At 62.1% G+C, this 11750-nt stretch overlaps 1 protein-coding gene across 1 annotated transcript in view; it reads left to right on the plus strand.

Annotated features, from left to right (window-relative positions):
• The window catches only part of LOC119097449 (protein timeless-like), a 3858-nt gene extending 1627 nt beyond the window's left edge, over window positions 1–2231 (plus strand). The window contains exons 2-3 of the mRNA XM_037220480.1: window positions 377–575; window positions 2118–2231. Of these exons, the coding sequence (XP_037076375.1) occupies window positions 377–575; window positions 2118–2231 (313 nt within the window). The remainder of the gene's footprint in view (window positions 1–376; window positions 576–2117) is intronic.
• Window positions 2232–11750: the final 9519 nt, after the last annotated feature.

Genomic DNA, 11750 nt, shown 5'->3' on the forward strand with positions numbered 1-11750 from the left:
CTCCCAGGTACCCGTCGTCGACCTTTCGCTCCTCATTTCCCCGGTGTCCACCGTCAGCCTTCTTCTCCTCGTCTCCCCGGTGCCCCTCGTCGACCTTTCCCTGCTCATCTCCCCGGTGCCCGTCGTCAGCCTTTTTCTCCTCATCTCCCCGGTGTCCCTCGTCAGCCTTCCCTCATCTCATCTCCCGCCGCCCGTTGGCAGCCTTCTTCTCCTCATCTCCCCGGTATCTCTCGTCAGCCTTTCCCTCCTCATTTCGCGGTTGTCCTTCTTCCCTTGGCCTTCCCTACCCACCTCTGCGGTGCCCCTCGTCAGCTCCATGTGTGACGAGGTGCCTGCTTCAACCTCCGTCTGACTCGGTGCCCGCCCGGTGCTCCAGGTTCGCCGAACCAGGCGTCATCAAGCACTACACCGACCTGCTCAGGTTCCACGCCACCAACCCGCCAGTGTTGAACGACGCCATCTTCACCATCCTGCACCACGTGGCGGGCGACGTGGGCAGGATCGAGCTGCTCATCCAGCCGTCCGTGCTGAGGATCTTCTCCGACATCTTGACCTCGCAGTTGCCCCTGCTGCAGGTCTGTGACCTCGGAGCTGCCGCTGCTACAGGTCTGGCTGCGGCTAGTCTGCGTCGTGGACTGGAATACGCTGTGTGTACCGTTGTTGGCGTGTCTGCTACAGTTTGTCGTGGACTGGAAACGCTGGTGTGTGTACCGTTGTTGGCGTGTCTGCTACAGTTTGTCGTGGACTGGAAACGCTGGTGTGTGTACCGTTGTTGGCGTGTCTGCTACAGTTTGTCGTGGACTGGAACACGCTGGTGTGGTACCGTTGTTGGCGTGACTGCTACAGTTTTGTCGCTGTCATCAGGATCCTGTGTTTTGTTCTCTAGGGTTTCGGTGCTCACTGTTTTGTACGCGTGTTTGTACATGTGTGTCAGCGTACGGCAGCGTACAGCGTGTTAGCAGCGCGTTGTCAGCATATAGCGTCACTGCCGCCACTCTCAGACTTCAGACTGAGGCCGATCAGCTAAAATCTACGAGAAGGGGCTGGGGGGGGGGGGGGAAGTCTATATGAGTCTGAAATCTGCCCGTCTTTTTCATTCAGTCCTCCTGGTTTATTTAAGGCTCAAGATTGTCAGCATAAAAAACCCCGAACCTATGGTGCCCAAAAGCTAGGGGTTCAGCGCCTTCCTAGCTTACATCCGTTGGGTTTCATTGCGGTGTGTTGAGTTGAGTTGTGATGCATGATGTGTCCGTGACGTGGCTTGTGACGTGATATGCTGTGACGTGGCGTGACGTGTCGTGACGTGATGTGCTGTGACGCGTCGTGACGTGATGCGTTGTGTTGTGACGTGACTCTCGTGACATGATGTTGTTGTGACGTGACGCGTCGTGACGTGACGTGATGTGTTGTTGTCGTAACGTGACGCGTCGTGACGTGATGTGTTATGACGTGACGTGTTGCGACGTGACGTGTCATGACGTGATGTGATGTGTTGCGACGTGACGTGACGTGATGTGTTGTGATGTGACGCGTCGTGACGTGATGTGTCGTGACGTGACGTGATGTTGACGCGTCGTGGTGTGTTTTTTTGTTGACGCGACGCGTCGTGGCGCAATGTGTTGTGTTGTGACGTGATGTGTCGTGACGTGATGTGTTGTGTTGTGACGTGACGCGTCTTGACGTGATGTGTTGTGTTGTGACGTGACGCGTCCGTGATGTGATGTGTTGTGACGTGACGCGTCGTGACGTGATGTGTTGTGTTGTGGCGTGACGCGTCGTGACGTGATGTGTTGTGACGTGACGTGTCGTGGCGTGATGTGTTGTGTTGTGGCGTGACGCGTCGTGACGTGATGTGTTGTGTTGGGATGTGTTGTGTCCTGATGTGCTGTGGTTGCAACCCAGTGTGTGGGGCGGCACCTCGGCACTCCCCGTACACACTCCACAGCGTCCCGTCCTGTTTCTGCCCTCTGGTGGCCGGGCTGTCCTGGCTCTCTGTGCGAAGTTCCTTGCCCGGCTCGGCCCGCGCCACTGGTGTGGGTGCACCATCGCCTCGGCGGCGAGCTGGCGGCGCCGCTGCCATCGCCGCCCCGCTGACCAGTCGTGACCTCCGGTCGCAGGACTGGCTGGAGCTGATTGAGCACACTATCCAGCGCTTCATCGAGAAACAGGGGGGTCCTGGGCGCGCCGCCCTTCCGGCGGACGCCTCCATAGCGCGATCCTCCACGCTGTGAGTACTGCGACTCCGGCGTCGGTGCTCCCCGGCTGCGAGCGCTGGGAGGTGCTGCCTCTGTAGCTGTTGCGAGAACCGGCGGCCGGATTCGAGTATTCACTTCGTTTGTGTGGTGGAGGGGGTCGTCATCATGCCGCGAGTGTTGTGGTTATGGCCTCAGTTCATGTACCGTTCTTTGAGTGGGGATGTGTTGCCACCACACGTCCACTCCGCGTGTGTCTGTGCTCCCGTGCTGGTCCCTTCCCGCCCTGTGTCCCGCCCTGATCGTGCTCCTCCTGGCCAGCGGCGGCCCCGGTGCTCTGTCTGGAGGAGGCCGTCTCGGAGAGTCTGCAGCGACTGTTGGTGGGCGGCGCCGGCCGGCTGACCGCCGCCTGTGGGCAGCTGCAGCGCGAGAGCGGGTGTCACTGTCAGCCCGCGCTGGGCGCTCGACAAGCTGCGCGCCCTCGAGCTGGTGTCGCCGCAGCAGTACCTCGAGCTCAGGGAACGGCTGGTCGACGGTGGCGACGACGAGGTGAGGCTGCTGACGCTGCAGATGGTGCTGGAGCTGGGGCTGAAGATGAGGCGGGATGTGGAGATGGGGTTGGAGCTGGGGCTAGGGCTGGAGCTGGAGCTGGAGCTGGAGCTAGAGCTGGAGCAAAGTTGAACTGGACGTAGCCGGGTTGGATTGAACTAAACCTTACGCTTCGGTGGGCTGGGGGATTTTTCGTGCAATGTTGGAGGTTTACAGCCGCTGGAAGCTGTGCAGTGCTGAATGGCTGACGGTTATCTCTGACGAATGACCCGGTGATGTCGCCAGCCGACGGTTATTTCTGACAAATGTCCCGGTGATGTCGCCACCCGACGGTTATTTCTGACGAATGACCCGGCGATGTCGCCACCCGACGGGCCGTCACTCGTCTCGTGCGCAGAAACTGCGCTCGCGTGGGCCCGTGTGAGAACGCGTCGGCCGTGCGTTCCAGCCTCCTTTTCGCGCGTGACGCGTGTACCGTCACCGGTCACCCGTGCTGCTGCCCCCAGTCGACGCCGGAGAGCCCGGACAGGACGTGGCTAGCCCGGCCCTGGACCTGACGGACCCGGCCGCCCGCCGCCAGCTGCTCGACCACCCGGCCGTCGGCTTCCTGATCGGTCAGTGGCGCAGCGCGGCCTCGGCGTGTCCGGCGCGGCCTCGGCGTGTCCGGCGCGGCCCCGGCGTGTCCGGCGCTGCCCGCCGGGTGCCGCCGCTCCCTGGGCGGAAGTTTGGGGTTTGTTTCGGTAGCAGATGTGTTCGGAAGATGCTGCGGAATATTGTTGAGTCCCTGTTGCTCTGGCGGTGATATGGGCACTTGAACATATCATTTCACAACTACATCGGGATTTGCCGAAAGGATGCGTTCGGGACAGCATAAGCCGCACGTTTCACAAGTCTGGAACGTGAGCAACTCCTGCGCTCTGTCCTTCAATGGAAGTCCTAGCAGTGTCTCGACTCCCGCACTGAATGCGCCGCATGCACTCTGTCGTCTGGCTCGGGCTTGCGCCATGACCCGGCGCCGGTACCTGAGGCCCGTCCCCGCCGGCTGCCACTAATCGGGGTTGGCCCGGCGGCAGACTATGCGACGGCGTGAGCTGGGCCCGTCGCCAAGCCTGAGCTGGCTGCAGCGCGAGCTTGCTGGAGGTGTGTCTGGGCGCGTATGCGGCCGTCCTCGACAGACGTCGAGCCGGTGCAGCTCTTCAGCCACCTGCACGGCAAGCCCAGCCCGCTGGTGCCGGCTGGCCAAGGCGCACGTGCGCGCCGTCAACTCGGCCGTGTTCCTGCGCCTGCTGCGTGCTGCTGCGCTTACAGGTGAGAGCGAAGGGAGGCCGTTGCGGCGGTGGGCGGGGCAGGGCAGACCGCGGCGGCTCGGACACATCCTGGCTCGCGCCTTTTGGGGATGCTTGTTGGAGGAGTGACGTTGAGGTCTGGCAGGGGTCTTAGAGTTCGAGAGAGATGTATCGAGGGGTGAGTGACGCTCCACGTGAGTTCGGTGCGAGCGAATGGAAGAGCTTATATTGGTTGTGAACGTTGTCACAGTTACTGCGAGCGCATTCTTCCTGTTTTGTTGCATCAGACTGCACTGTGTTGCACAACCTGGCGCGGTGGCAGGTTCAATTTTGTCTAAATGATTCCGTTGTCTTCTCGGCACGGGAGGAATACTGACTTCTCCAAAAACCTTCGCAAACAACCGTCGCTCGTGGTCAACGCGAGATGAGTGTCGCGTCGCCGCGTAGAACATGACGGCTGCGTTGCGGCCTGTTGCGCTCTACGCTGCTGCCGTCTGCTCTGCCGCGGGCACCGCGGGACGGTGGCGGTCGTGTGCCGCGGCCAGCGCGCTGAATTACCCTGTTTGCAGGTGCCGACAACAGACTGCGTATACCCCACGGTGCCCGTCTCGGCTGCCCGCCAGCTATCTTTTCGCCGTGGCGCAGAAGGGGTGGCGCCGCTGGATCCAGGGTGCGCAAACTGCCAACTATCAGTTTGAGAAATGTTGGATAGATGGCACTGGCGGGCTAGGCCTTCAAAATGAAGTGCTGTCCGTCTTTCGGGTTTTTACGTGATATCGTACCTTTGTTCATTATTGGCAGCACCAGAGTGCGTATTGGTTGAGATCCAGACAATACTTGGTTGCGTGGCTATTGAATCGTGCCTTTAAATACCTGCTCAAGAGGATGTGTTTAGCTTTCCCGTACGTTCTCCCCGTCGCCCTGCGTGTCACGGTCGTACACCGCTGGCGCAGTTTGATACCGACGAATGCATCCGAGTGCGATCGCCCGGGCCCGATGAATGCCTATCCGCCCACGGCCCAATCCACTCAGCCGTTCCCGCCGCTCCGCCGCTTACTTTCTGTGGCGCCCTCTACAGGCGTCGCTCAAGTTTCGACCCCGCGGAGCTGTCGCGGGCCGCGCCAGCCGCGCCAGCCGCTTGCCGCCGCCGCCGCCGCCGCCGCCGCTGCCGCTGCCGCCGCCGCCGCACCGGCGCCTTGCGTCAGCATGACGATACCGCTCGCCGGACGAGCTGCTGCTGCCGCCGCCGCCGCCTCCGATTGTGCTCTGTTCGGTACGTCTGCAGCGCCGGCGGAGCTGGCGGCAGCCGCCGTCGTCGTCGTCGTTGCGGGACGATGCCGACCCTGTCTTTGGCTGTGACGCGTTCGATGAACTGTTCGTGATTGTGTGCGTGCCGTGCTCTGCCGTGCGCGCCTGTTGCACGTGACCGCTTTCAGGTGCGTCGTGGGGCGCACCTCGTGCGCACCGTGTCTCGTGCCGACACCGCGCCGTTTCGGTGCTGAGCCTCCATACCTGACTGCCACGTGATGACGCTTTTCAGCCGCCCGAAGGCCAGCCTACTCACCGCCTGGCCACGGTGAGTGGCTGAGAGGGAGCGCCGCGGCGTGGCGGTGCTCCCAGCGTCGCACTGCGGCGGTTTCGGGTGCTGTGGGCCGCGCCGTGGGCCTGTGGGCCGCGCCGTGGGCCTGTGGGTCGCGCTGTGGGCCTGTGGGCCGCGCCGTGGGTCTGTGGGTCGCGCCGTGGGCCTGTGGGTCGCGCTGTGGGCCTGTGGGACGCGCCGCGGGCCTGTGGGTTGTGGCGGAAGGCGGCACTTGGTTCACTAGGCTATTGGTGCGACTTCCACGCGGTGCCTTTTGGTTTCCGTGGGGTGGGACAGGAGCAATCCCAGATGGTGGCATTGGACAAAGGGTCGCCTTTGCAGCGTTACGCTGTTTCCGTAATCCGATTTTGCAAGTATTCGTCGGCTGATCCCCATGTCGTTCCTGGTTTTAGGAGACGAGGTCGGGGTTTCATTGGGTACTGTTGGCTGCTGTCGTCTTCTGTCGACTCCCCCTGTGTCGCCTTGTCCGGTTTTACCAGCGTTGTCCCCCGCGCATGGTCCCCCGTGCATCAGTCCGTTCCGGCTCTTCAGCGTGCGGAGTCTCCCTATCCTGCCATCTTCGCGTGGTCTGCGTGCGGCACGTGCGTCCTCACCGGTTGGGCTGGGGCTCCGGTATCTTTCGTGCGGGATTGCGCCCGCCTGGCTGGGCGGCGCCCACTCGCCCGGTCATCCCCACCCCCTCCCACAGCTCGAGTGTACCGCGTCACCGCCGTCCGCCCTGCCCGCGTGCGGTGCCGGGCGTCTCCCGGCGAGCCGCCGCCGGCTGACGTTCGTGTCTGACTCGGCGCGCCGTCGTCGACAGTGGCGACGCGGACACCAGCGACTCCAGCATGGACGAGGACGACCCCTACGGGCCCGTGCCGGCCGCCGGCCGCTAGGGGCGCCACCGTCTCCTGCCGCGGCCGACCGGGGCGGGCCGCGCCGCGCCGCCGGCGCCGGGCGTCCGACCCCGCGCCTCCCTGCCGGCCGGCCTCGACAGCGGGCGACTGGGCCACCGTAGGTGCCCTAGCTGGAGTGCGGCGCGACCGTGCTGGGCGACGGCCCCGCACTCGCGGCCGCCTCTCCCCGCAGCGGTGCCGGCTCGCCCGTGTCCGGACAGGAAGCCCGGCCGTCGCTCAGATGTGAGCTCGGCGGCGCTCGTCTTCGCTGTGGTGGCGATCGCCTGGCGTGGTCTCCGCCGCCGCCCGCGGTGGTGCTGTCAGCGGGTCGAGTCGCGCCTCGGGACGTCCCAGGACTGTGGCGACGGTCGGCTCCGGCCAGCGGCTGACCAGGTCATGGCGCCCTGGAGGGGAGCACGAACGTGTCCGTGTTGGGAGGATGATGACCGGGCTCTGGCGAGCGGAGCGTCAGCGAGCCGACGAATGTTGCTGTTAGACGTCGACCATGGTTTTATTTGTATTGTTATGTTGCGCGGGCTTGATTTAATCTCTAGCAGACCAAAGGCTTTTCAGGTCAACTATTTATGCCATTATTCGGACACCGAAATGGACCTTTTTAACCAAGTTAGGGTATATTAATCACAGGAGCATATGGGCATGAAGTCATGCAAATTTCCCACATCGCTAGAACATATTCCGTGCCAACAGGACGATAACCATGTTGGCGGGACAGAGGGCGACTAATCACGTACACAACAGTATGTATTGGTGTCCTTCGTGCTTGTTGTCGTTGTTTCATATAATGTGTGGGCCCGTGTACGTGAGTTGTTTTGGTCGCTATCGCGTTCTGCTGCTTATTGCCAGCTTCTCGGCCGCACACAGACTCGAACATTCCACCTCAACCGTCACGACTATTCTCGTGACATTGCTGCCGTGCGCGGCTGGGGTTTTTGGACGTCCCTAAATCACTACCACGTTTATCCCCGGCCTCCAAGTGCGCTCGATGACTGTTGTGCTCGTCACGCGCCTCTGGGGTGCGCGGTCGCCGTCGGCCCCCACCGCCTGGCCCGTCGCGTATCGACAGACCGGGGCAGCGCCTTTGGTGCCGATCCTGGTGGCTGTGGTGGCTCGCATGCTGGGGAGAGCCGGCTCACGTGTGCGGTGCAGCCGGCGGGACTCGGAGCGCCTGTGGCGCTGAGCGCGAGTGCGACACGTGCGCGCGGAGGAAGTCAAGCTCGTGGCTTGGTGCTGGCGCAGCCGTGGGAGTGCCCAGTGCGGGTGAGTCCATTACTTGATTCGTGTTGAGAGTGAGGCGCGCGGGAGGTCTCGGTGGGGCACGCTCAAACCTACTCTCGTTTAGAGGGATGACATGATCGCATCACTTCGCGCGCTGCCCAGTGCCAGCTGGCGGGAACTGTCACTTTCCGCTGGGAGCGGACTTCACCGGAGACTGTCACCCTCGGCGTGACAGCGGATGTCAGCGCCAGGCGCCAGGCGCCAGGCGCCAGCGCCAGGCGCCAGCGCTGAGCCCAGTCCTATGTGTGCGCCGTCGCCGGCTGCGCCCCAGAGACGCCCTTGTGTCGTGCGCTGGTAGAAATGACAGTGGAGCCGATTTCAATGTTACCCATCATCTGTCCAATACATCTGGAGGCTATCGAAGCGCTGGTCCGTTCGGAGGCTGCCTGTGCGCGGCAGGGTGCAGGCGAGCGCCAGCCCGGACGCGAGCTTCTAAGGGCGTGTGCAGGCCATGACAGAGTGGTGGCTCCCCCACCTAGCCCGCTTCGCTGGGCTGCGCTCTCTACATGGCGAATCTTCTTGGCCCTGCACGCACGCGTCGTCAGCCTAGCCGTCTGTGAGGCACTGTTGCAGATGTTTTGGGTGGCGGCCATTTAAGCCCCGCAACGGAAAGTCAACAACCTAAACCGAAGGTGACCAGCAGCTACCTGGTACCGACTTCCTCGCTTGGTGGCGACCTCCGCCGGCTTTTCCATTCAAGGCAGTGCTACTGACAACACTGGCATCGCCTAGTGCCCGCCTTCGTGCAGGTCGTCCGTAACGGCCAAGGGAGGGCGATCGCCTTGAGCATAAACGGCACTGTTGATATTACGTTCCCCTCCTGCCGGCGCAGATGGTTTAAGCCGCATAGCGACTGATGGACGTACCCCATCATAGTACGAGCTCGAAGCCGTTGGTTGCCAACCGGGGCGACCTGTGAGATCCGGTGGCTAGTCGTTAGCACCGCTCAGCATCACTGCCGGCGCCGGGATAAAGGCCCTTCGACGGGTGCGCTCGTAGACAAATTCGAATACGAATGACGTCATGAAGCTCACGTTTGAACCGATCGACCTGCACTCGCCGAGCTGACATATCTTGCTTTGGCGATGCTCCCATTTGGCTCTACTGTGACACCTGTTTGATGACATTGTCCGCAGCACGTGCAGAGTCGGTGCCTTGGTCAGTCGCTTGGTCGTGTCAGAACTCCGTCATCCATTCTCCTAACGCCCTGTACCTGCAAGTGTCTGGCGTCTGTTGTGTCAGTGTCAGGCGTCTGTCGTGTCAGTGTCAGACACCTGTTGTGTCAGTGACAGGTGCCCGTTGTGTCAGCGTCAGGTGCCTGCTGTGTCAGTAGCAGGCGCCTGTTGTGTCAGTGTCAGTCGCCTGATGTCAGCGCCAGGCGCCTGTTGTGTCAGTGTCAGGCGCCTGTTGTGTCAGCGTCAGGCGCCTGTTGTGTCGGTATCAGGCGTCTGTTGTGTCAGTGTCAGGCGCCTGCTGTGTCGGTATCAAGTGTCTGCTGTGTCAGCGTCAGGCGCCTGCTGTGTCGGTATCAAGTGTCTGTTGTGTCAGCGGCAGGCGCCCGTTGTGTCAGTGTCAGGCGCCTGTTGTGTCAGCAACAGGCGCGGTGCCCCGCTGCTGCTGTTCAGTACGCATCCCGCTCAAGCTGCATGGGCCCACCCCGTGCGGGATGCGCGGGAGGACGACAGCGGCTAGTTCACGTACCGCTGGAGGCTACGGCGTCAGCCGAGCACAGCGTTGACCTGCCACGCTCGGTGTCGTGCAGACGGCCTGTGCTCGATAATTATAGATGGGAATGTCACGGTTACCATGTGAGGTGGTACACGTCGGGTCGGCTCCCAGCTCAGCTCTTGATGCCAGAAAACCCATCGTTGAAGCTCACCCTCGCTCATATTAGTTGTGAGGACTTCCTGACGCACAGGAAATCGACACATTTCGTTTAAGTCTGCGCGTGCCAAAACCGACCCATTCCTCGGTCATCGCCCCTACGGCTACATTTAAGCCCACTTCTCGCACCTATCACAGCGGCGGGAAGGGTAGGGAGATAGTGACGGGTTTCAAGGGAGTCATACATAGGTTGATGCTGTGACCTTTGGGCCAGTACACCACTCCGTTCTGGCTGCGTCAAATCCGCTCAACCCCAGTTTGCCGCGCTGGCGTGACCTCTGCGCAGTCGGCGGACCGTACGCACGCGTGACCGGGCTCGCGTCGGCCGGGTGCCAGGTGGCCCGGCCGGCCCGGCCAGGTGGCCCGGCGCTGCCAGCTGGGATAGGGCAGCGGGGGGAGGGGACAGAGGGTAGAGCCAACCTGGCAAAGACCGGCTGACAGGCGATGGGCGGACGGGCGCGCCGAACGGCCGACAGATCGCTCGAACGACCGACCGACAGACTGATTGACAGACCGACAGGCCGACAGACCGACAGACCGACCAAAACGACCGACCGACAGACCGACAGACCGACCAAACGACCGACCGACAGACCGACAGACCGACCGAGCGACCCAGCGACCGAGCGACCGAGCGACCGAGCGATCGACAGATCGACCAAACGACCGGGCGACCGGCCGAACAACCGAACGACGGACCGACAGACTGACAGAGCGGCCGAACGGGCGACAGACCGACCGACAGACCGCTCGAACGACGGACCGACCGAGCGCAGGACAGAACACGGACAGACAAACGGACCGAACGAGCAGCCGAGCAACCAAGCGTGTTTACGACAGTGCCAACAAATGACCGAAAGATCGGACAACCGCACAACCGAATGACCCAATGGCCACACGGCTGCGCGACCCGCGGACATTGGCAAAAACACATTGCCCGAAGGCGCACGAGCCGGAACGTTGTCGGCCGGGCATGGGCGGGGGGTCGGTGATGAGAGGACAAATAGCCATCAGGGAGCTGTAGTAGCGTAGGCTGGGGGCACAGGGAGCACGCTCCCCCTCCCCCTCCCACCCTGTCTTAGGTTTTAAGGAGGGCGTGTGTGTAATTGTAGGTCCTTCGGGCCCCCCGGGACCTACGATTAAGGGCCTTGCTTTAAGGGCTTGAAGGGCCTAAAGTGCCGGTCGGAGGTCGTATTCAGGGGCCTGGTCCCGCGGGCCGGGCACTCCAGCCAATGCTGGCCAGAGGGTTCTGCGCGCTGATCAGGGGCCCCCTGAGTCGATAAGGGCCCATATGTCAGTCAGGCACGACCAATAATGCATAGTCGGCTTTATGTCGGCATGAACCTGAGGGCTTACCTCCCATCAGCAACAAACCGGGACAGGCGATTTACTCTGGTTGGAGCTCGTGTATCTGTCAGGGGTTCAAAGTTCCTAACGAAGGGTTCTGTGTTCCCAAGGGCTCCCAAGCCGACCAATGGCAGCGAATAATGTGGTCTGAAGAGGGGCGCGGGCTGCCCACCGGAGGGCCCAATGGACTGGCTGTCGATTACGTAAATAATCTCGGTCCGAAGAAAGGCCGAATGGCCATGGGAACCAAACATCAACGCCCGACTTGAAGGCCTCATGTCCTCTGGATAGATGGCCACGGCCCCAAAACAATAGCGCTAGGTCACCTTAAGGACCCGCTCCCGCCCGTAGGGCCGTGGTCTCAAATGTCGTTCACTGGGCTCCTTGCAGCGGCTGGGAGCCCCTGGGACAGTGCGGGCCTCTATTTCAACCAGAGACCACCAACACCGAACAGTCGGCCACGTGTCGTTCTGAGCTCTGGGGGCCCATTTCCCAAGCACCAGTAAGGTCATGACCGCGATTTGTATGAGTCGGAATCACTGAAGCCATGGGGGTGTCGGTCAGGGTGCTTAACAGTGCTTAAGATGTGTCGGCAAGTGGCCCGGCTCGCCACGAGCCGTGTTTGCGGCGGTCCGAAGAGAGGCCCGGAGAGCCCCCTGGGACTTAAGATCAATGGCCCGATTGAAATCGGGGCCTGGGCGCCACCCGTAGTACCGTA

This window comes from Pollicipes pollicipes, unplaced genomic scaffold, assembly GCF_011947565.3.
Source record: "Pollicipes pollicipes isolate AB1234 unplaced genomic scaffold, Ppol_2.1 Scaffold_4295;HRSCAF=5057_pilon_pilon_pilon, whole genome shotgun sequence".
NCBI classification, from domain to species: Eukaryota; Metazoa; Arthropoda; class Thecostraca; order Pollicipedomorpha; family Pollicipedidae; genus Pollicipes; species Pollicipes pollicipes.